Here is a 26,444-nt window from a genome sequence, read left to right as displayed (position 1 = left end):
ATCCATTTTGATGATCAACAACTTCATTCCCTTGTTTTCCTCAACAGCATAGATGAAGAAAGAGAACACTCTCAAAAAAACAAGTGGACTGATAAACATAAATAATGTTACTTGTTAAACTCTCGCAACTCTTGTGTATTATCTCTGAAGAAGAATACAATAAGATTCATGTTTACATAGGAACAAAATAAATGTAGGACACCTTAATTTTCACGTACGAATGATCAAACGAAGTCAAAAGGAATAAATTGAGCTTGCTGACAAGACAGTATGAACTGTTTTCTATGCTTAAAAATGAAAATGTTCAAAGTACGTTAAGTAGATTCCAAACGATCTTAAACAAGCTGAAATTGTTGGAAAAGTCATATGAAATATTCGATCATATTAATCAAATCTTGTGAAGTCTTTCGAAACAATAGAAACCTTAGATCATAACTCTAGATACGTCAAAAAATCTAGTTATTGTCATTTTTGTGAGTAAGATTTTGTGACCATATTGATCATATTCGAGCTTCTATAAATAAGATTGTCCTTGCTCCTTCAATTATTCTTATTTCATCTTTGATTTTCTTCGTATATTCTTTCTAATTATGTAGTCTTGATAAATCACATTACATATTTTTATTATACCTTGAAAAAAGTTGTATGACACAATGAATAAGTCTACAAAAACAATGTTTAATATTGTCTTAGAAAGACATTATTCATGTTATTAGTCATATTTTATGTAGTTAAAAAGAGAGATTCATTAAAAAAATTAATTGAGTTCTTAAAAAAATTATCAATACTTATCCATCCATACATATTACCCCATTAATATCAAACATTCAAAACTTAACAAACAATTTTTTTTTATTTAAAATATTAAAATTCCAATAACACACTCTTTAATACTACTAAATCAAAAAGAGGCGTGTTTTGGGAAAACCATCAAATTTCATGATTTTTAATATATTTCAAGATGCAAAAGAGTGTGTTGAGTGGAATGCATTAAAAATTACATCCCAAACAAAACAAAAAAAGAGGCTCATATTATAAAATAGGAATTAATAATGTATAATTTATCTTAATTTTGTTTAAGCACTGAGGATCACGCGCTAAAGATTATATGATATATATGAACGTTTTGAATTCATATATTTTCTGTGAAAGAAACCAATTAACCTCAAAGGCATACTCTTGTTTTTCTCCTTTGCTGCAATGAAACACCACTCCTTGTTGTTTCTTCTTTTGATATTTCTCACACACTCACCTTCCTTCTATGCAACACAATCTTGGACAACAATTCCAAGGATGAGTCCAATTCCTGAATGGGAAGCATCACTACACGATCACCCACTTGCGGTTGATGCAGAAGAAATCAAATCATTTTTCTTCAAACAGACTTTGGATCACTTCAACTATAACCCAGAAAGCTACACAACATTCCCACAAAGATACCTTATAAATTTCAAGTACTGGGGTGGTGCCAATTCTAGTGCCCCCATATTTGCATACCTTGGTGCTGAAGCACCCATAGATAACTTCCCTAACAGCATAGGATTTTTAACTGATAACGCTGCTTCCTGCAATGCCCTCTTGATATACATAGAGGTAATTTGTATATACATAACTCTTTCTTTTCACTTTTTCTTGATTTTCTGGTTCTAATGATTAATTCTTCAATTGGATTCTTGTAGCACCGCTACTATGGGAAATCAGTGCCATTTGGATCCAGGGAAGAAGCATTGAAAAATGCAAGCACTATTGGGTATTTCAACTCAGCTCAAGCCTTGGCAGATTATGCAGCAGTGCTCAAACATATCAAGAACACATTACATGCCCAAAATTCCCCTGTGATTGTAATTGGAGGATCATATGGTGGAAGTTAGTTATCAGCATTCCTTCATGGTGTTTCAAATTTGTACTCATTAGTTGAGTTCAACTTTCATACACTGTAAAGAGTTTTACACAGTCAACTAATCAGAAATGATTACTGATATAACATTTAAGATGTTATCATCATAAAAATCAGCAAACTTAATGTACATAACAGAATCTGATTAGATCATAATAAAAATGATTTTATAAATGATTTATTGATGTGGAAATAGGTTTGTTTTATGCAGTGCTTGCCTCATGGTTTAGGCTGAAATATCCCCACCTGGCCATTGGTGCTTTGGCCTCATCAGCACCAATCCTATACTTTGATAACATCACGCCACAAAATGGTTACTACTCTGTTGTCACCAGGGATTATCGAGTAATTCACCATCATTTGATACTTTTGTCATATATTTATTTTACTTACTTTTCATGAAATGCTTATTTTGATGAAGAAATTATATGCAGGAAGCTAGTGAGACATGTTACAAAACTATACTGCAATCTTGGAGTGAAATTCACAGAGTAGCTTCTCAACCAAATGGTTTGGTCACTCTCAGCAAGAGATTCAACACTTGCCAGTATGAACACCATCTTCTCTCTCCCTTTTATTTCTAAGAAATATGATGGATCTTTAGAAAGAATTCCTCAAATAGAGATTGGATAATTGTGATCGGAGTCTAATTCATATGAAAAATTATACTACTTTTCACTGAGTTTTTATTTTCAACAAAATCTCTAAAAAGTAGCAAGTTACAGATCATCAGATGTTGACATTCTTTATTAAGGGATGAAATCGATCTAAAACTGATTGTAATGCAATAGTACGGTGTTAAGCTTTATATGTGATTACTGAGTGAGTGTCACATTTTGCAGTTTATTAAAGCAACCTGATGAATTGATAAACTTCTTAAGGTTGATGTATGGTTATGGAGCTCAATATAATCAACCTCCAAAATATCCAGTTAATGTGATTTGTGGTGGCATTGATGGAGCTTCTCTTGGGAGTGATATCCTAAGTAAGATATATGCAGGTGTTGTGGCTCTCAAAGGAAACACCACATGCACTGTTAATGGCCCAACTAATGAATCTGAGACAACTGTGGGATGGAGATGGCAGGTAATTATGAATTAATTGCATTTACAAGTTTAAGCTTTTAGCATTTTCCTTAATTTGCTTATACTTGGGTGACACAGTTTGGTGAAAGCCTTAAATTTTTCAATGAAATTTGTTATCTCATTGTGATGGACATGACATTCCAACAGAAACACTATAAATGCCATGCCCTAAGAAAAATGAAAAAATTAAATATGGTTCAAGTTTGTTAATTTTAGTTGTCCACTGGCTACCTTACTTTTTTTTTGTTTTAAATCATTGTTCATTATGTCTGATGAGACATTCTAATAATTTTTGGGTAAAAATAATTTGTATAAATTTTTTCTTAAAATAGCCAGCAGCGTATGAAAACTTGTTCTTCCTATGGTTAAGTATTGTTTTATAGGTTATTTGGGCATATCATTATAAAGGTGTAGGGTAGATATTTAATGAATTAGGTTTTGCATTGATTTTCCAATGAAAGGTACCACATGCTCAATAATTGTTTCAGAAAGAAAAAAAGTTAGGAAAACTAAGACAAGATACAATGGTATACACGAATTTGAATCTATTTTTACTCATTTGTTTACTGAAAAAACTAAAAATAATGTGTTTACTTTTTAAGAATTTTTTTAAAGTAGTCAGCATTTAAAATGATAAATGTTTAATAACACATTGTTTGATTCACCTTTTTTAATATACATTTTACTGTTGGTTGAAAATATCATATTAAAATCAATCAGTTAAATTTTCTCATTGAAAAGGTATTTTTCGAACATAATTAAAAAAAACACTAATTATAAGTTATCTTGGAACTTAAAATTGTTAAATTATTTAATTTGAGTTTTAATACTAATGTGGTGAGTACATTGTTTAATTCAGACATGTAGTGAAATGGTAATACCCATCGGCATAGGAAATGATACAATGTTTGAACCTAATCCTTTCAACCTAAAGAGGTATGTGGAAGGCTGCAAGACAACTTTTGGTGTTTCACCTCGTCCTCATTGGATCACTACATACTATGCTGCCCATGTAATTACTCTTTCCTTTATTTTTATTTTTTTATATTTTAAAATATTAATTATCAATATGTTATTGTTCTTCCTTCTAAACAAATTCATTCAACCAAATTATAAATACACTATCTTTTATAAGAAATTTGTCTTCAATTATGTTCGCAATACTCTATCTATATTGTATTTAAATTTGGAACTCTAATTTATTGTTGCTAATGCAGAATATTAAATTGGTACTTGGAAGATTTGGAAGCAACATTATTTTCTCCAATGGGTTAAAGGACCCATATAGTATTGGAGGGTAAGTAATAACCTAAAATACAAAACTTAATAAAAATTAAAAATTTATAGTACAATTTGTTTAGAGCAGAAAAAAAAATGGAAAAAGTGTTTTACAATTGTTTTAAAACATGTATTTTGACATCTCATCTAAATTATGTAAATATTATCAAAAAGGAAAAAAATATATGTAAGTCAAACTAAACCATGTACAAAATTTACTAAGCAAACTTCTTTCAAAAAATTAACTTACTCTAAACATTTTACTATTCCAATGTCAATAAATGGAAATACAAATAAACTTCAAATTTCTTAATGTTTTGACATTTCTCGAAATAAACCATCAATTATTTTTCTTAAATTATTATCATTTTTCTTAAACTATTACCATTTTTCTTAAATAATGTCTAAAAAAATATACTATGACGGAGTGAATGGAATATTATCCATGAGAAGATAAAACATAATCTTGTAAAATAGAAAACAAAAAGTACTTAAGAAATCATTAAGTAATAGAAAGCATAATAAGTATTATTGAATATTGAAAAGCTTTTCAAATTGGTCCCAAAATATCAGTGAAATGAGAAATAATAGAAATAAACTATAGAATGTTCTTTTTTGAATTTCTTGTTTCAAGTAAAAAAAGAAGAAAAAAAAAACAAAAGAATTTCTTGTATCTTCGTAATATGCTTTTGGAGAATATTTTAGAATCATCTAAATATTTCAGGGTTCTGGAAAACATATCAGACAGCATTGTTGCCGTTCATACAGTTAATGGTATGTTACCTTGGTAATCTCTTTCTAACTATATTTTACTAAATGGTCCATTTTTTTTATAATATATGTAGTTTTCTGATTATTTTATAACCACATTTTGCTAATTGTATACTTTTTCTAAATTATATGTCACATTCAATGTGATACCACTAAGAACAATTATAATGCACTAATGTACAAAAACATTTTCTTGGATGTCACCAGCATTAGCTAGCTAACAAGAATGTTTCATATGCGATTAAACCTAAGACAACATAAACCAGGAACAGTTTTCAATTATAAACTAGTTTTCAAAGTGATTTAATCTATCTTAGAATTATGACTTAATTAGAAAATAAATTTTTGATGGGATAACAGACTTGAAAAGTCTGGAAAGGGATTCATTTTGTTGTTGAACTTTGTATTAGGTACCTGTTTTATAAGTGTGTTTTACAAATGAATTCTTACTTTACAAAATGACCGTGCGTTCAAACTAGAAAAACTTCCACAACTCTTACAATTTGTGTTGAATTTGTTCAAGTAAAATCAATTTGTGTCACAGTCTTCTTCTAGTAAATGTCATTATAATTATTTTTCAATCGCTTCTGCTTAATAATATTTTATCATTTTTTTTAATTCCTTCTTAGTCAAGACTTTCTTGAAAAAGGTAGTCTCTCTAAAATTTAGTTTAAGATTAGGTTTTTGAATTTTTATCCTCGAGTTTTTATTTTTCTTGAGATGTATACTTATACATCTCATCGATTTAATATATATTCTTAAGTACATTTTTCCTAAGAGTACTAATTTAAAGAAAATAAAATAATATTTATGCAAATAATTTTAGTAAGTACAACTTTAGTATCCATATGATGGTTCCAAAACTATTCTATTATTTCTTATGACATATTTAAGGTCAACCAAATATTTTTAACTGTTTTCTATGAAAAAATATCAAATGATAACATTAATTCTTTGTTTAGGATCTCATTGTCTGGATCTTTTGCGGGCAAATCAAAGTGATCCAGAATGGTTGGTAAAACAACGAAAGGAAGAGATGAAGATAATAAAAAGATGGATAGCCCAATACTATGCTGATCTTCATGCACTCAAGGACAACCCAAAATTCCATACTAAATGATTGGGGAAAACACAAGTTGGAAAAAAATAAATAAATTCAAAGGCTATACATGATCTCAAACTGTGCAACAACGATTACTTTCATATCCATTTTAGTTGTTTAGTTTGGAAAATTTTTCTTTACCATTGTTAAAATTTATAACCTCATACATATAATACAGACTATTTTTAATTCTTAAATTTATTGAAGTTTATCTACATCTAAATTTAAATATATTTTATTTCTTAACTTAAAAAATAAATAAATATAATTCTTTTAATTAATAACATTATTTTTCTTATGTTATACAATGCTCTAGTATGATATTTGAATATATTAAATGTAGTAAAGAATTCAAATGTTAATACAAAATTATTATAGTAAAAAATTAAATAATTTAATTTTATTGAAAATATCTATTTATTTTTAAAATTTGAATATTAAATTATAACAAAAATTGAGATGGATGAATTTTAATTTTATGTTTAAGTTAAAGAACTAAAAATATATTTAACTCTTAATTAAATTTTAGTATGTTGAGAAAATAATGTGTGGATTAAAATATTAAAATTTTGTATTGTTATTTAATCATGCATATTAAGGATCTATTGTTTTATTCATTCTGATTTACTGACTGTACAGTTTTTTTTATAATGATAATGAATAGACATTAAATACTTAAAAAAGTTGCATCCAAATTAAGAAAAATTTAGTTTAATAAAATATTGTTTTTTAAACAAAGAAAAGAGCAAATGCATAAATTGTAATGCAAGAGATATCAAATCCATATAATCATATAGAAAAGGAAAATAATATAAAAGATATTTATATTGTATTTTACTATGTAAATAAATACTAGATAATCATCCAAAAACAATTACAACTGTAGGGAAAAAATACATTATAAATATATTCAACAACAGACAATAACTAAATAGAGTAAAAGTCATGTCCATTAAGCCAGAAACAAAATCGTTCCGAAAGATAACAAGGCTTGTTTTGCAGACCTACCAACATCTTGGTTTGCACACTCATTGTTGTCTTTCCTTCCTTCTCCCAACCTAAATCAGAAAGCTAAGTTTTGGTTTACACCTCTACGCCATTAAAAGTAATTCTTCCAGAAAATTTTACTAATCAACTTAAAATCCTTTCAAAATCTTCACGCATCACTTAACGGGTATATATATTAATCTCAAACACGGCCACACAACCTAATCTCTCTAACTAGATGGACAATATCAAAAAGTGAAGGATTAAAAAAGAAAATAAAAAACTCTAATTGGCATAATATGATTACATTCTCATTTTCCAAATGATCCAATAACTTCTGATCAATAACCTTGACATATAAAAGTCGTTGCATAAAGATGTGATAATAATCAGACTTTAACTCAACTAATTTAAGATCATTTAATGGCATAATACTTCTAATACTTAAAAAGTTTGTGACACTTTAATATCCTACTTACATAGACTTGTTTATGGTTTATAAAGTGACATACTAGTATAAGATATGTTATGTCTTACAAGGCCAAGATATCCTCTTTATTTGTGCTTTTCACATTTTAAGATGATATATTCACTTGTTCCTTTGGAGTGTTTTCTATAGAAGAATGCTATTTGGTTTGTGCATTTGTTAAGACAAGATTGTCTCAAGAGAATAGACTATCTAGAATTTTGAGTTTTGAAATTTAAAAAATAACATTTAACGAAATATCGTTTAGTGGAATATAATGTCTAGACAAAATGCATTCCTATTAAATGCTTATCAAACAAACCTTGACGTGTCAATTATAAAAGGTTAAACAATATTTGACAAAAACGCATCAAGAGAGAGAAACAATAAATGATGTATATCTTATCAATTGTCATTACTTTTAAAAAGCTCAAACTTGCACTAAACACTTATTTTACGAATCACGTTTCAACACTCTACCAACGTATAGATCATTAAATGCATGAACATATTATACTTTGTCTTCTCTTATTTTCCTCTTTTTATCTATGTGGATATTGACAATACCAAGATCTACTCAAAAGCCCTGCACATGGATTAGAAAGATATTGTGAAATAGGAAGACATTCTTGGAATGTTTCCTAAACCTTTATGTCCTACCATAGTTATACAAGCTTAGTGCAAAAGCAGTGCCATTGTTCCCAAGGTGTAGAAAAGTACATATCTTCGTACAAGAAGCCACCAACTCTCAAGAATGTCAACTCTCTCTGAGTAATGGTGATCTCAAAGAAAGTTATATAAGGAGGACTCACACAAGAAAATACAAGAACTTTTGCTATCATTGTATCGTTCCGCTATTATTCTCTCATTAAGCTTATATCATCTAAGTCTGTTCATAGAACAAAAGAAATAACTTCACAAGTTCTCATATTTCATTGTATTGTATTTATCCTCTCATTGAAATTTATCAAAATCTGTACTTGTAATAAAAAACTGATTGTGTTTGGATATTTTGAAGAGAATTAAAACACTTGTATCATTTAGTTTAAGAGAGTTAAACGTTCTAGACAATTGTCTAAGGTTTATACCATGAGTGTTTGAACTTGGACTAGTCAAGATTGACTAAGGAAACCAAGAGTGATTTATAATACTTCGGAACCAAGAGTGGTTGAGAATACTTGGTGTATACAAGGAGTGGTTTATAATCTTGGATAAGATTAGTGAAACCCCCCTTAAGAGTTCTTAAGGGAGACTCAAGATTGAGTGAACTAGTATAAAATACTTGTGTTATTGTTTTTCCTATTTAAAACGTTTTCCTAAACACTTGGTTGAAAACACAAGCGTTTAACAACTATTACAGTTTAACACTTGTAATAGTTATTAAAAGTTGTTTTTGCGAAAAGTTTTGAAACATTATTCAACCCCCTCCCCCCCTCTAGTGTTTCCCTGTATTGATCCTGCTACTACAAGAATTTGATCTTACCATCAACGACAAAAAGGGAAGTGAAAATCTTGTAGCTGACCATCTGATTAGACTAACCAATGAAGAACCCATCAATTAGGAGGATGAAATTATGGAAGAATTCCCAGATGAGAAATTATTTGCAGTCCAAATCAAACCTTGCTTTGTTGACTTTGCCAATCTCAAGGCCACTGGGATGATGAAGAACACACTTGGCATCAAAAGAAGAGGTTGTTCAAACTTGCCAAACAATTCATTTGGGACGACCCTACCTCTTCAAAGTAGGCACCGATGGCTTGCTCAGAAGATGTATATTTGGTGCAAAACTTAAAGATGTGATGTGGCACTTCATGTTGCATCGCCTTTCGTCAAAGAGGGAATGACCAGGCTTGTTTAATAGTTGTGGTTTAGTAGTAGTGAGAAGAAGGAAGGGATAGAGTCGCGGTTTGACAATGCGAGACTTGGATCTAGTTTACTTTGGGTGACTGGATTGGGAAGTGGAAGGAACCATGGGAGCAAGAGGTCCACTTATGGAAGGAAGAAGAGGTAAGTCAGTGCCTGGATCATTGATTGGTAATTCAGTGGAGGTATAGTCAAGACAGTGTGTAGGTGGAGGAGAAACAGGATGTGATTCAACAGATGGAAAAGTAGATGTGGACTCATGAGTAGCATGATGAATGGGTGATTGAACATAAGATGGAAGGATGCGAAGAGGAAGAGTTCGAGAATGTGAAGCGGGTAATGGGGAAAATTTAGATATGGTGGTAAAGGAAAAAGTATATTCATCAAATAAAACATCTTTGAAATAAATAGCTCATCATTTGAATTCAAACATTTGTAACCTTAATGACAAGAAGAATAACCCAAAAAGGGGCAGGCAATGGAATGATATTCAAGTTTGTGATGGTTATTGGGACGGGTATGAGGGTAACATGCACAACCAAACGCACGCAAAAAGGTATAGTTAGGTTCTTTTTGAAAAGTTGTGGAGTAAGGCACAGGGTGAGGCACAACAGCAGTGGGATGTTTGTTAATGAGATAAACAACAGTGTGAAAAGCATGGTCCCAAAATTTTAGAGGAAGAGAAGCGCGAGAAAGAAGAGTAAGACCCATTTCAACAATATGACGATGCTTAAGTTCAACAACACCATTTTGATTATGAGTGTGTGGACAAATTAGTCTATGATGAATCCCAATAGATTGGAGAAACTAAGTTAGAACCCTAAACTCACCTTCCCAATCTATTTGAACTTCTTTAATTTTATGGTTTACCTGGAGTTCAACAAGTGTTTTAAATTGTTTGAACATTTGTAATGTATCAGGTTTGTGCTTGAGAAAATAAATCCAGGTATATTTACTATAAGCATCAACAAAGGAAATATAATATATCCCAGGGATGATTGAATGGGGGATGGCTACCAAAGATATAAAAAATAAGTTGAAGAGGATGAGTATAAAGGGTTAAAGAAGGATGAGAGCCAAGTTGATGAGATTCTCCCATACAGCATGCGACACAAAAGTCAACAGGTGTTTTATATACTAGAGAGAGATTACAGCATTTAGAACAGTGTGTAAAACAGTAGAAGGATGACTTAGTCTATGGTGCCATGGAGAATATAAAGTAACGGGGTGAGATGATGTAGGAGTGGATGATGAGGATTGGTGAGTGCTAGAATTAACAGTGGAGGAGTATTGGGACAGATAACAGTGAGAAAATCTGGGCGAAGGATGCAGTGAAAGAGAAGCAAACTGGTATAAACCATCTAGAGCAAAATATCCCATGATAAGAACAGACTGATCAATTTGTGACTTGACAAAATAAATAGAGGAGTGAAATTCAAAAATATACATGGTTATCATTTGCAAATTTGCTAACGCTGACAAGATTTTTATTTATGGAGGGAACATGTAAAAGATTTTTCAGATAAAGGGTAACACGAGGATTAGTATGAGAGGAAAAAGTGGCAGAACCAGAGAATTATAGAAGCAAATGTTGTCCATTCCCTAGAAACACATTAGCATCTCCTAGAGTAGGAACGACTTCCACAAGAATATTAGGATCATAATTAATATGATGTGAAGCTCCTAAATCTATGAACCAATTCTGAGATTGTTGGGCAGGATCAGATAGATGGGCATGAATGGGAGGTGAAGAATTTGAAGTTGCTATCATATAAAATTGTGGTTGGCCCGGTGGATTTGAAGGTTGCGGCTGGGACGGTGATTCAGATATCACAGGTAGATTGTAATATGGGGCAGGATTGGCGTCGGATGACTGACATAAAATTGACCAGTATAATTTGGATCAGAGTGGTGATAGTAGTGTGACAGAGTATGGCCATTCTTGTTTGCAAACTTGATATTGAATAGAACCCCATCCAGTACGGCTACCTTGACAACAATAATTGGCTTTGCCACGATGAACATAACCACTATGATAAAAATGATTAGGAGAATAAGTGTGAGATGAAGCAGATGATGTCTAAACCATTTGCACAATATGAGCAGAAGTTGTTTGTCAATTTGCTGAGCAGAAGTTGCTTGTCATATCAAGAAGGTGCATAATACATTGTTATATAGATCCTTAGTAGGCATAATCATTGAATATTCGGATTTATTTCATGATATAATCTACAGCTAAGCAAAGCATATGAATTACTAAAGCGGCAATGGTCACGCAATATTCAACATAGGTCTAGGGATGCAAATTCACTCTTATATCTTTGCCCTCTGGTGTAAGAGACACGCACCTTGGTCAAAACTTGGAGTATCCCTTCAAATTTGGTGTCAAAAGGTAAGTTTGTTCTCCAAACTAGAGTTTGAAACGCCTCTAACTGAAAATCAAATTCAAAACTGTTGGAAAACAAAGAAACTTTTAAATTTGCAATAACCTGAGAACCAGTAGAAAAAGAGAAAATACGAAAGAGAGGCATAATCCAACCTCTCTTTGAAATCCTTTTTCAAGCTAGGACTCATTTCAAGGTTATCCTTATTCTATTTCTATCAGTTGTCTGAATACCAATCCCAATTGCTAATTGAGCTTTAAGCCTGGAACTCAATAAAGAAGAATTTATCTTTAGCCGAAAATACCTCTCCCTCCAGCCAATCTTGTCATTAGTGGGTGGACATCGCCCTAAACCTAAATCAGTAACGATTTTTTCAAAATATAATATTTCTTGACTTAACTTGATAACCAGATCAACAAATCTTAATTAAATTAGTTTGATTCAATCTGACCGTTAAAAAAATCTAATAGGATATAATATAAATAATATTTTGTCCTAATCAAAAATCAAACAACTTGTGCACATTTTTAACTACACAGGCAGTGGACAGAGTGCAGTGATGAGAGTGAGTGTTGATTGCAAGAGTTGGGTTGAGGTAACCAAAGGTAAACAAAAATGAGATATTATACTTTCAGTGAATGAAAAAGAAACAACAATATGTTCGAATAGTTCAGAAACATTTTATAAATAGAACACCCCTTTTACCCTAATCACAATGCCAACCACGTACTAAGCCCTAAAATCAATATGCTCACGTTATATACTAAAAGTAACAACAAATAGAAACACTTCAGTAACGAACAAGGTTAACTGTACAAGGCAACAGGTCTCAACTTTGTCCAGAATTAATCTGCCACTGTAAAGGGTATTATGGTAAATAAATAAATAATGACGAATTACTTCACTTTTTTTCCCGACCAGTTCATTCACCAAACCTACATCTACAGCCTCCATTCCTTAATTCCAGGCTGCTACAATCATTTGCCTTCACGATTCGCTGATATCTCAGGGTAGTTGCCAGCAGCAAAGTTCACTTTTATTTCAGTCTCTAAAATCTTAAATTGTTTCAGCAGTTTTCTTCGCATGCTTCTCATCTTCAACATCCTGAAGGTTTATAACATAATAAATCAAAATCATCTTATCAAGAAAAGCCGCATGCACTTAAAAATTTCCAGCAATGCCGAGAGAGGACAATTATGCAATTATAATCTTACAATTTTATTATTTTATTTAAACTACAACACGAGTGTGTGCACTTGGTGCCTAGTTTCCCGCGTTTTCTTAATCTCATTGGCTCTTCTATTTACTAATAAGCAAAATCATTTTCAAACTAAATATTCCAAATCAAATTATTCTTATTTATTTTGTAATTTATTTTCATAGACATGGGGAATGTTCAGTTTGTGTTCCCAAACAATATTAAGGCAGCTAGAGTATAATTAAATGAAAAAGAAAAACATAAACCAAGGGCGACCCAGGTAAAAGCACTTACAGAATTGCCAATCTTGTCAAAATCATCATCAAAACTGCCCTCACCATCATCTGAAAGATGGAAATGATAATCATTATGAAAGTAGACAGAATGGCAAAAGTTCATAGAAGATCATGACATAATTATTCATTAATCAACCAAAAAATTTCAAAATGAAGTCAATTTCTCAAGAATCTTGAAAATGATAATCGACAGTGGAATGGTTCATGCTTTTGCACATTAGCACAAATATGCTCAGACAAAATGTGCAAAATTAAGACCCTGATCCGGGATGAAAATTTTAAAATGTTTCACTCGAGTGAATGCTTTCTGTGGCAAAATCTGAACAAACTGAGTAATATACCTGGACCTTCATCACTGTCTTCAAGATCTCCAAGAAGAAATGTATCCAAGTCTTGCTCATTGGAGGGTGATTTAGAAGACCTACTCTTCACATTCTTCCCTGATGCTTCTGCCTTTCCAGTTCCTCCAGTATCAGCAGCTTGTTCCACCTTAGTATCGTCATTCTTCTCTGCTAATGCTCTAAGCTGAACCTCCTCCATATATTGCTTCTCATACCTGATTGGAACATTACAATTATTGAATGGGGCTTACTTCATGTATTAAACACATAACTCAACATAAAAAGCAACAAGAGCAGTAAAAATTCGGGAAAATATTAGAATATCATCACTTTCTGGTTTTTAAAAGCTTTACTTTAGAATTAATCTTATCCTCTACAACAGTGATTTATCTGCTTCCACGAACACAATAGAAGCATTCTGAGCCAAGCTTCCTCATACATGAATAAAGATTGAAGTCTATATTTACTGCAACTCCAACATTAGAAGGAGCTAAAAGCTCAGTTTCAATTAATTTCAGCCAAGAGTCAAAAGTTACAAAACTACGACCTAAATTCCATGAAAACAAGTAATACGCTAGAATTTAAATGAACATGTAAGGGGAGGATAAGACAACATTGTTCCAAAAACAATTATATGGTGCTATTGACGCTTTGGCCAAGTAGGAATGGCAATGTGGGGCTGAATATTTTGGTCCACTAACCTGCTTAAGCCTGCTCTGCATAGCCCGCACCCCATGCAGGTCAACATGGGCCAACCCACATAGCCCACATTGTGTGAATTTGCCTCTAGATTATGATGTGTCCATTGATATGAGTATTCTGTAGAATTTTTCCATTACGTAAGTTTGCTTTTGAAGTGTCTTTCATCAGTCTCAGTTCTATTCGACAACTTTAATTATTTGAAAGTTAGTTTCCATTGTTGTTTTAGTTATACTGGTATGAAATTTCTAAGAGATTTGTACTTAAAAATTAGAAATCACAAAATTATGAACATTACTTATTTTAAAAAATAATCTTATAGAATGTATTATTTTTACTAATTTAATTAAATAAAAATAAGGTTATTAAAATTCTGCACTCTGATATTTTACATGTTATAATTGAGGGAGAAAATTACAAAAATAAATAATTCCTTATGCGAGCTGACTCACAACCCTCCACGTCAAATGTTATGCAAGGGGGCAAAAAAATTAGCCAACATTTCTTATGCGGAGGGGCCTGCCCGACCAGCTTTTTGCTGGCTAAATGCAGGGCGGCTAAAACTGGACAGGCAAGTCCGCTTTGCCATCCCTATGGTCAAGTGTGAAACATAAAAGTGTTGTGCTCCTCACTCTCTAGTTACTTAGGCCTCTTCACTACCTGTAGTGCTAGTATATTGTGTAATTGGATCACATTCTTGTAAAATAATATGCATTACTTAGCTAGATTGGTCTCAGTTGTAGTTTGTTTGATTCCCAGCAACAATTTAGCACATGCTTCAAGTGCTTTTGTTTAAGTAGTAAAAAACAAAACTACTTGCCATCCTGTTTCTCAGCTAGAAAATCTCCAACAGATTATGGATATCTAAAGTCTTCTAAGATCTAGGATCTCAGAAGACTATAATGTCTAAACTGCCAGAGCAAGACAGCATATAGTGGGATGACCACTACAAAGAAATTTATAGTAGATAGGTAAGGTTGTCTATCTGAACACAATAATGAAAGATAGGAAAGAAACAAGAGATGCTGTAAAATAAACAATAATAAAGAACAAAGATCTCTCAGACAAGAACATAATAAAACCCAGAGGTAGTGAACAGTGTAGAAACCACCGAACAATGTGCCATAGATATGCAGGTTGAGCCTGGATGCGACTGAAGATGCAGGAAATGTCATGGAGAAAGTGGGTCTTCATTGAAGAGAAGGGTAGTCTGTATTTACAAATGTTCCAAAGAGTGGTGGGAGGGTGGAGAAACAGGGTTCAGATAAATGAAGATGGAAGGGGGCAAAACCTCAAGATTGCCCCCCAGTAGAGTAAAATGATGGCTTTAATGGGCCAAAATTGTGTTTTCTGACACAGGCAAGATGACCACTATAGCAGCATTATTGCATTTAAAATTCTCAGGAATTGATATTAAAATTCTTGGGAATAGCTTAAATCGTTTTTATGTCTTAGCATATTGTTCGTTTTATTACTGTTAGGATATTTATCCTATTTTATCATCATTATAGTGTGTCAAGGGTTACCCTATTTATCATGATTATATTGTGTCTAGGATTACCCTATTTATCATGATTATATTGTGTCTAGGGTTACCCTATTTATCATGTATTTGTGTATCAATTTATTCTTATAAATAGAAGATTGTGAGAGGGATCAATTAAGCCCTCAAGAATTATTTCTTTTCAATCTTAAGTTGGTATCAGAGCGGGACCCGCTCTGGTTTCTGTCTCGTAATATATATCTGTCCGGCGCCACAGTTCTTCGTCGCCCGCCGCTGCCCACTGCTGCCCGCCGTCGGCCACCGTCAACCGCCGGCCACCGTCGTCCGTCGCCGGCCGCCGTTCACCGCCCGCCGTTGCCGGCCACCGGTCGTCCATCACTGTCACAGTTTCCTTCGTCTAAACCCTTAGGGTTTTCTTGTTCCTCGCTAGTACTATTTGTCTTCTTCAGAGATGGCGTCTGGCAGTACTCTTTCCTTCTCTGGAAGTCCATCAATTACCTCCGAGAAGCTAAATGGAAAAAATTATCTATCATGGTCTGCTGCGGTTGAAATGTGGTTCCTCGGCCAAGGGCATTATGACCACCTTGAGCGAGATGGAAGCCATGTGCCTATTGAAAAAGTTGCTCAGTGGAAACAAGCAGATTTCCAGTTGTGTACCCTGTTATGGCAATCAGTGGAACCCAAACTTCTTGTATCTTTGAGGGCTTTCAAAACTTGTCACTCCTTTTGGAAGAAAGCCCAAAACATTTATGCCAACGATATTCAACGTCTCTATGACACTACGAACAAGCTTGCATCTCTTAAAATGGCTGACCATGATATGGTGTCCTTCATGGCTGAAGCCCAATCTGCTGTCGAAGAACTTAGGATGTTTTTGGAAGTAGATCCATTAGAGGATATCAAAAAGAAACTAGACAAATTTTACATGGTGTTGATCCTTCGTGCCCTACATCCCGATTTTGATCATCTCAGAGATCAACTTCTAACTAGTCATGAGGTCCCCTCTATGGAAACATTGACCACTCGCCTTCTGCGTGTCCCGGTATCTCAAACTCAAGAAGCGCATGAACTAGTGGAACCATCTGTCATGGTTGCCACACGAGGAAGAGGAAGACGTGGCACTAGAGGAGGAGGAGGAGGAGGTCGGGGACGTACTCAATGCACATATTGTAAAAGGATGGGTCATACTCAAGAGAATTGCTACTCCTTACATGGTTTCCCTTCCAAAACCGCCAATATTTCGAAGACTGAAACTTCCACTTCGAAAACTGAAACCTCCACTTCTATGTTTTCTGAGGATGAATATCAAGAGTATTTAAGGTTAAAGTCTAACAGCTTGGCACAACCATCTCAATCTCCCAATACATCAACAACCTGCGTTTCTCAATCTATGGAATGTCAAAATTCATGGGTAATTGACTCAGGTGCTTCTGATCACATTTTTGGTAATAGCTCTTTGTTCTCATCTATTTCCTTTCGAGAAAAACCTCATTTCATAACCCTTGCAAATGGATCTAAAACTTCTTCCAAAGGAGTCGGTCATGTTTCTTTGTCTCCCTCCCTCAATCTCAACTCAGTCCTTTTTGTCCCTAATTGTCCTTTTAATTTAATTTCCTTAAGCCAGTTGACTAAAATGTTAAATTGTTCAATAACCTTTGATCATAAATCTTTTGTTATACAGGAGCGTGGTTCGGGGAGACAGATTGGAGAAGGATATGAAGCTGCGGATTATACCATTTTGGATCACGTCCAAGGGTGTCTTGTGTTGCTGCTCCTAATCCTAAAGTGCTACATGATCGACTTGGTCATCCTCATTTGTCCAAATTAAAAAAGATGTGTCCTGAACTTAGTGGTCTCCAAACCTTAGAATGTGAGTCATGTCAATTAGGAAAACATGTTAGATCTTCCTTTCCTAAAAGGTCTCAATCAATATGTAATTCTAGTTTTTCCATCATCCATTCTGATATATGGGGACCTAGTCGTATCTCCTCCTTTGGTTTTAGATATTTTGTTACCTTTATTGATGAATATTCAAGATGTACTTGGGTTTATCTTATGAAAAATCGTTCTGAATTGTTAGCTATCTTTACATCCTTTTTGATTGAAATCAAGAATCAATTTGGTCAAGTAACCAAAATATTAAGAACTGATAATGCAAAAGAGTATTTCTCATCCTCCTTTTCTGCCATCTTGAGTTCCCATGGTATCTTACATCAGTCTACTTGTCCTCATACACCACAACAAAATGGTATAGCAGAACGAAAAAATAGACACTTGGTTGAAACTGCTCGTACCCTTTTGCTTGGTGCCCATATTCCTGTCCATCACTGGGGGATGCCATCTTAACTGCATGTTATCTTATTAATAGGATGCCCTCCTCCTCTCTTGATAATAAAGTCCCTTTCTCCATTTTGTTTCCTAATGATCCTCTCTTTCATACATCTCCCCGAGTGTTTGGCTGTGTATGTTTTGTTCATGACATGTCTCCAGGTCTAGACAAACTCTCCGCTCGCGCTCTCAAATGTGTCTTCTTAGGCTATTCTCGACTTCAAAAAGGATATCGGTGTTACTCTCCTGAAACTAAGAAGTATTACATGTCTGCCAATGTCACATTCTTTGAACAGACTCCTTACTTCTCTCCATCTGTTCAGGATGTTTCTATCCTCCGCAAGTCCTTCCTATTCCAATGGCTGAGTCGAATAGCTCCACTGTCTCTGTCATTCCAAGTCTTGATCACAATCCTTCTACACCTGTTTCTCCATATACTGAGATCATCCCACACAGGGCCTCAATGGATAGTCCACCTCCCCAAGACAATGGTGAATCTCCTACTTCAGATTCTTCTCCCTCGTCACCTCCTCCCACGCCTCTTGGTGCAAATGATTCAGCATGGCCTATTGCCCTCAGAAAAGGTACTCGTTCCACTCGGAACCCTCATCCCATTTATAATTTTCTAAGCTATCATCGATTGTCGCCCTCCTATTTTTCTCTTTTATCCTCAGTGTCCTCTGTTGTTATACCCAAGAATGTGAAAGAAGCACTTGATCATCCTGGATGGCGACAAGCTATGATTGCAGAAATGCAGGCTCTTGACCACAGTAATACTTGGGAGCTGGTGCCCCTTCCCCCAGGAAAAAAGGCGGTTGGTTGTCGATGGGTGTATGCAGTTAAAGTTGGCCCTGATGGTGAAATTGATCGGCTCAAAGCTCGGCTTGTTGCAAAAGGTTACACTCAGGTTTATGGTCTTGATTATTGTGACACTTTCTCTCCTGTTGCCAAGATGACTACTATTCGTCTCTTCTTTGCCATGGCAGCCATTTGTCACTGGCCACTTCATCAATTGGATATCAAGAATGCCTTCCTACATGGTGATCTTGAGGAAGAAGTTTATATGGAGCAACCTCCTGGGTTTGTTGCTCAGGGGGAGTCTGGTATGGTATGCAAATTGCATCGATCTCTATATGGCCTCAAGCAATCCCCACGTGCTTGGTTTGGAAAGTTTAGCTCCATTGTTCAAAAATTTGGGCTAAAACGCAGTGAAGCAGACCATTCAGTTTTTTATTGTCATTCTTCTCTCGGGAAATGTGTTTACTTAATAGTATATGTTGATGATATTGTCATTACAGGAAATGATGCTGTTGGAATATCTCAACTAAAAGAGTACTTGTGTAGACATTTTCAAACCAAGGATCTTGGAAGTCTCAAATACTTCTTAGGCATTGAAGTAGCGCAATCAAAAGATGGAGTTGTAATCTCCCAAAGGAAGTATGCTCTTGATATATTACAAGAAACAGGCATGATTGATTGTAGACCGGTAGACAGTCCCATGGACCCAAACCAGAAATTAAGGACAGAAGAAGGTGAATTATTCTCCGATCCAGAGAGGTATAGGAGGCTGGTTGGCAAACTGATTTATCTCACTATTACAAGGCCAGATCTATCCTTTGCAGTTGGAGTGGTTAGTCAGTTCATGCAGGCTCCATGTGTTGACCATTGGAATGCTCTCATTCGCATTCTAAGGTATGTAAAGAAGGCTCCCGGGCAATGATTGTTATATGAAGATAAAGGAAGCATTCATGTATCTGGGTATTGTGATGCAGATTGGGCAGGTTCACCTATTGATAGGCGGTCTACAACAGGATATTGTGTTTTTCTGGGAGGAAACATTATTTCATGGAAAAGTAAGAAACAGAATGTAGTAGCTCGATCAACCGCGGAAGCCGAGTATAGGGCAATGGCATCATTAACATGTGAACTTATATGGGTGAAACAATTCCTTCAAGAGCTTAAATTTTGTGACATCCATACTATGAAGATGTATTGCGACAATCAAGCTGCTCTCCACATTGCATCAAATCCAGTGTTTCACGAGAGGACTAAACATATAGAAATTGATTGTCATTTTGTTCGTGAAAAGTTGTTGACCAAAGAAATATGTACTGAGTTTATTGGGTCAAACGATCAACTCTCAGATGTATTGACTAAGTCATTAAGGGGTCCTCGGATTGAGTTTATTTGTTCCAAGCTTGGTACATACAATTTGTATGCTCCAGCTTGAGGGGGAGTGTTAGGATATTTATCCTATTTTATCATCATTATAGTGTGTCAAGGGTTACCCTATTTATCATGATTATATTGTGTCTAGGATTACCCTATTTATCATGATTATATTGTGTCTAGGGTTACCCTATTTATCATGTATTTGTGTATCAATTTATTCTTATAAATAGAAGATTGTGAGAGGGATCAATTAAGCCCTCAAGAATTATTTCTTTTCAATCTTAAGTATTACATCATTCTTGAAATTTTAATTCTTGAAATTTCCTTCCTGTGAAAAACATTATTCTTTTATCAAATGAAAGTGATAGAAATATAGAAAAGAGCTAGATGATTTTCATATCCAAACTATTTCAAATTCAGTCTGCTTTTGAGAATATGAGAAAAATATGGGAGAAATAAACAGAACAAGAAATATTAGAGAGAGAGAGAGAGAGAGAGTTGAAATGAGTATGTTACGCTTCAAGGCTCTGGAGAGATGAAAGATATGAATCTCATGAATGAATGCAGTGGAAGCTGTAGGTGAATATTGCAGCAATTGCTGAACCATGTGAAGCTAATGGTGAACAAAAGAGATGGCTATTTTGTATTGTTTGCATGATATTTCCCCGGTCTTGAAAAGAACCCATTATGGGAATGAAAAAGGACCAAAACACGGGCATGCCACTATTCCTTGAACTAATTGATTTCTAGGGATATTAAAAAAAAGGGAACTTGAACAAATCATGGAACTACTTCATTCTCACCTTCAGATTAAAAAGAAGGATAAAAAAGGATATCACTCTGTATTCCAAGGGTTTCTCACATATTTACTAACTGAATGCATCCACTTTAACTCAATATCCTGTTATTTAAGATATTATGGGCCTGCTCCATGGTATCCCACTAATTATTAACTACTCTAGATTCTCTTTATTATATCTTAACAATTTATTACCATTTGTATCTGTGCAATATAAATTATTCAACTTGTATCTATAAACTTCCATGATAGCCATCCTACAATAAAAATTTTATGGTGGGCTGCTCTGTGTGCTATCCAAAATTACAGTGTTGGATGGTAATCATCTTTATTAACTTACTCATTCCCCAAATACACTCTTCTTATTTTTCCCACACTTTTTCCTTGAGTATAATACTACCTTTACTAAATAAAATTTAGTAGCATAAAAAAGAAGCCTTGATCTAGTTAGCTCTAGCCTATATACATTAGGATATTTATCATTTGGAACACACATGAGCAACCGGATTTGAAACTTGTGCATCTATTTAAACATACAGGGAATCCGTACAAGCCACAATTATCATTTGCCTTATTGAAACCATCCTATAACATTTATAATATTATGTATCTAGAATCCTGATTTTAAAGAAGAATACATGTAATCACAATATGCATTTACATATAAAATAAGAGTTATTACAACATCTGAATCATTACAATGACAAGTTGTTCCACCACATTATTTCGCTTTCCTTTTATTTATAGTACTTTAACATTGTTTTATAACAATAAATTTAAAATATAAAGTACATAATGACACAAACCAACAGAAAATATTTTCCTTTGATCACCAGTGTATTATCTAATTTTATTTTTGTTAACTCCTTTACTTTTGTAAATATTTATTCTTTCAGGACAAATGAAACTCTCGGCAAAGGTAAACAAAGTTACTTAAAAAAAAATAGAACATTTTCCCCATCTCAATTGAGAAATCTAACATAGTGTGTGAATTATTAATGTTACTTACGGAGCCACATGAGTATTGACAAGTGTGAAATATATCCTCCAAAAGTATCTTTCTTTCATGGTGCGTGGGCATAGTTCATATCTCAATCTTGAAATTTCCTGCGATATTGTAATTAAAATACATAAACATTAATAAAGTAGCAAGTTGTGATACCTAACATGTTTAAACACATATGCTTCAGTCCTTGCATTATAATAGCATGACTGCTTGATGGTAACTAATAATACATTGGAAATAAAGAGGAAGGTGATTCTTTTAATGAATTAGCTTGATCACAATGAAATATCACAGAAGTAAAGCTCAATTAATCATCAAATGGAAACATGGAAAAGGACACGATCGAAGTTTTCCTATATTAGTACTAGTAGGGACCAAATGTATAGATGTTTGCCAGCAAAACACCACCACCACTACTAAAGCTAGCAATTAACCAAACTACCTTAAAATTAGATTGAGAGACAATTTGACTATAATTCATTGAATTTGGTTCGTGAACCAAATGTGTTGAACTTAATCTACGCAAATGCACACACACACACATATATATTAAAATTTTATAATTAATTTCATAATATTTCTGTATGAATAAATAAAAGAAATATGTATCACAATCATAACTTTATATTAAGAAAAGTCAAAATACTTTATAATATGAATATGACCCAAGCTAAAGATTTGAATCAAGACAATCGTGATTTTGAATTATATTTGAACTATAAAAGAGGTTCATATCTGAGTTTAGTCAATTCTTATCAAGTTGTGCTAAACCATGTTTGTCTTGCCTCATTTTCATCCCTAACACTAGTAAAAGATCAATAAATAAAGACTCAATTAACCATTTAGTTCCTACAGTTGCACATATTTTTGGTCTCAGTCCCCACCCCACACATAAAAGCTCTACATTTTAGTCCCTGTTTAAGCATATATTTTGGTGTCCTTACACTTGAAAAAACCGTGTTGCAGTCCCTGTACCTAGAAACTTAATAGTTTAGTCCTTACACAAGATTCCTTCTTATGCTTGAGTCTTTTCTGTCAATTGTCAAATTACTTTGTTAACTTTGGTGTTACCTTCCACTAGCACAATTAAAACAAATGAAGTAAATCAGCTATAAAAGTTTTGGCAGTTTGGTTAAATCGCCAAATAAGGTTGTGGTTGTTAAATAGCCAAAAATTTAAAAACGAAGATGTTTCTGGCGCACTGTTGTGAAAGGCGATATTTTGTCATACATATTGGATATATTGAAATTCAATTGTAGTCAGATATGCTTACAATGGCAGATTTTCACAGGCTTTGAACTTTTATGGACAATTTATGAGATTTATATATAACAGGATATAATGAGTTTAACTTTATCAATGTTTTGATTGCTACTGTAATAAAGAGAGGAAGAAGATAAGGGAAGAGAAAGAAAGTGGAAGATTAGCATAAGAGAAAATAAAAACAACAAACAGGAGGTAAGGCTTCCTTGCTGAAAGTTGCCTTTGACAGAGGTTCACAGAGGAACCAACTTCATTTTCAAAATTCTGTTGACGAAACAACCACCAATTTTTTTGGGGCACTTTTATACGTAGGGGACCAGAACAAAATGTTTGTACAAGTATAGAAATTAAATGGTTTGTTAAACCACAAATAAATAATAAAAAAACATGATGTAAAGGTAATCACCAAAATGACCAGGGAAATCACCAAAATCACCTCTCAATCATGCATCCTTATTTTTTCCTGGAAAACAAAGCTTAGACTGCAAGACTCACACTTACACCAGCCTTTAGCACCTTTCTAAAGTAAACATGTGCAGAGGGATGAATTATAAAGAAATCACAAAGACAAACTACTATTTAAAAAATGTACATTTTCGCTTGGCTTTGCTACATTACCCAAACAAGCATCTGAAATTAGAAGCTCTACAAAGCAATCACATTAACACGCTATTATTAAAAGAGGTGCCTTCTATCTTGCCCATCTGTCCATCTTTTTAGTTCAAAAGGAATAGCCAACAAACATGAATGAAGACAATAGATACACTGCTTATGTTGTCGCTAAACGTGCACTAAAACAAAGAGCATAAAATGCAATTTCCCCACATAAGGAATCCAATATAAAAAAGTATTTAAAATTGAAAAAAACAAGTGAATTTACCTTAACAGTAGTTAAAACGAGAGTGGCATGCTTCTCCTGAAACTCATTGAGATCCTTCCGAACATTGGATCCCACAGTGGCCACATCAGAGACCTCAGGTTCATCTACATTTTCAATCTCACTCACTCAAGCCGTTCAAAAACATTAAAAAAAAGACAGATATCCGCAAATTGGTTTCTAAAATTACCGGAACTGAGAGGAAAGTTCTGGAAGGTGGTGGAAGTTAGGCCCCTGACAAAGGATCTCAGGTCTTCGGAAACGCCGAACTTCTCGAGGTCCTCCGGCGTCGGGGCGGTCGGTGAGGAGGAGGCGGTGGTAGCGGCGGTGGCAATGGCGGCGAATTGCGGAGGGATAGCGATGGTGTCGGAGAAAGACTTGATCTGGTCGGCCTGGCGGAGGGCGGCAGATTTAAGGATGTCGGCCTTCTTGGAGGCTTCGGCGGCGAGTTCTTTGGATTTCTTGGCGGTTTCGGAGACGAGATCGGCGATCCTGGAAGAGGAAGGAGTGAGAGTTTGAGACTTTTTCGCAGCTTCTTCGGCGAAGGTCTTGGCGCGCTTCCACAGGTCCTCCATTGGTCTCTCGGTGAAGAGAGAAAGAAATTGAAGGAGAAGAAAAACGGAGACCGTGGGAGAAACAGATTGGAGGATCTGTTTGACGGGGATACGACAACGTATGGTAAGAGGAGAGGAGTGAACTGCATGGATCTTTTATTTGTTTACTTTTTTGGTATTTATTCATGCGTTTACTTTCTAAACACAAATATCTTGAAATTTAAATTTATATATACCGTCTAAACGTATTTTAATACAAAGATTATGGAGTCTAATGTGTAAATATTTCTATACACACTTTCGAAAAATACTAAATAAAAATAAAATAAACTTCTATGTTATCTAAAATTAGTTCTTGTTCAAGTTAACAATAATTTTCTTGCGAAACCACTATCAATATTGTTACAAATTATTTTATTTTCGTCTATACCTAAATATACTTATAATAAAATTGAATAAATTTATAGTTATAACTAAAATATAATAATATAAATTTTTATTATTACTTATAATTTATTTAGTGACTTAAATATACTCAAGTTATATATATATATATATATATATATATATATATATATATATATATATATAATTGAATCCAGTGGCAAATTTTGAGAATGTTTTAGTTTGTTCTTTTGCTTTTATGGTATGGATTTGAGCTCAAAGAACTCTGTACTCATTCATTCTAACTTTTTTTCGTAATTTATTTAGGTTTAATGACTTGGTAGGTTTTATTTTACTCAGAATATCAAATAGTTTTCTTACTTGATATTTTTCAATTGGGTATTTAATTATGAAAAATTAAAATAAATAGAATTCTATAGTTAAATTGGATAAACATCGTTTAAGAGACATGTATGTAACATGTTGATTGTCATTTTTTTAATGACGTGACATATATTATGTGGTAATAACCGTGAAGTGAAATTTTATAATTTTTGAATTAAAAAAATTGAATTAAAAAATTGGAGAACTTTAATTGAAACCAGTCAATCCTTTGTTGTCTTTTATTTTTGCGAAAAGAATGTGGGGAAGAGGTGCTTGGAATTAGGGTTCGTTCTAGGGCGAAAATGAAAAATCAATTGTAGATGTCCCATTCATGTTCTTCTTCAACGTGTAATGGGTGGGGGAAGCACACCCCTAATGTGATTTTTCGTGGTGGTGGAGGATCTAGGATTGTTGGTGTCTCACTCCTTCGCTTTTGTGGAGAAATCATTTCTAAGAATTGCTCGAACTGCTAAGAATATAGGGAAACAATTTTTGGGCTCCCCTAAGTACAAGGTAGAAGAACGTCCATTGTATGTTGTTTCTGTTTGTAGTAAGTCTTTTTAATTGATGTAATTTTTATTTTTATATAATGGAAATGAAGAAGCGTTGCAATTTCTTCAGATGGTGCTGTGATGATGGTATTGAGAAAAGATATTGTAATATGATGAAGTGGGAAGCAAAGGATGAGTCTTTGTCGAACAAAGAAGAAATGGGAGGTCGTACGAAGATGATGACTGATTTGCCGAAATTACTTAAGGTTGTGGAAAAATGGATAAAGGTGTTGATATGAGTGGTTTGTTTGATT

General features: G+C 33.8%; 2 protein-coding genes across 2 annotated transcripts; one reads left to right on the top strand and one right to left on the bottom strand.

Annotated features, from left to right (window-relative positions):
• The first annotated feature begins 1,164 nt into the window (after window positions 1-1,164).
• LOC124848346 (uncharacterized) lies at window positions 1,165-6,324 on the top strand. The gene is made up of 9 exons (XM_047326001.2): window positions 1,165-1,593; window positions 1,680-1,866; window positions 2,109-2,242; window positions 2,332-2,444; window positions 2,740-2,983; window positions 3,842-3,994; window positions 4,200-4,279; window positions 4,985-5,034; window positions 5,994-6,324. Exons 1-9 carry the CDS (start codon window positions 1,201-1,203, stop codon window positions 6,149-6,151), a joined length of 1,512 nt encoding a protein of 503 aa, XP_047181957.1. The 5' UTR covers window positions 1,165-1,200; the 3' UTR covers window positions 6,152-6,324.
• A 6,116-nt stretch (window positions 6,325-12,440) lies between these two features.
• On the bottom strand, window positions 12,441-24,913 carry LOC148202935 (uncharacterized). The gene is made up of 6 exons (XM_088111097.1): window positions 24,508-24,913; window positions 24,321-24,424; window positions 22,181-22,278; window positions 13,670-13,884; window positions 13,327-13,376; window positions 12,441-12,938 (listed from the first exon to the last, which is right to left on the bottom strand). Exons 1-6 carry the CDS (start codon window positions 24,890-24,892, stop codon window positions 12,891-12,893), a joined length of 900 nt encoding a protein of 299 aa, XP_087967223.1. The 5' UTR covers window positions 24,893-24,913; the 3' UTR covers window positions 12,441-12,890.
• Between the last annotated feature and the right edge of the window lie 1,531 nt (window positions 24,914-26,444).

The sequence above is a fragment of the Vigna umbellata genome, chromosome 3 (genome assembly GCF_029865625.1).
Source record: "Vigna umbellata cultivar VRB3 chromosome 3, Vumbellata_1.0, whole genome shotgun sequence".
In the NCBI taxonomy this organism is placed as follows: domain Eukaryota; kingdom Viridiplantae; phylum Streptophyta; class Magnoliopsida; order Fabales; family Fabaceae; genus Vigna; species Vigna umbellata.
This window is presented reverse-complemented; position numbering and strand designations above follow the sequence as displayed.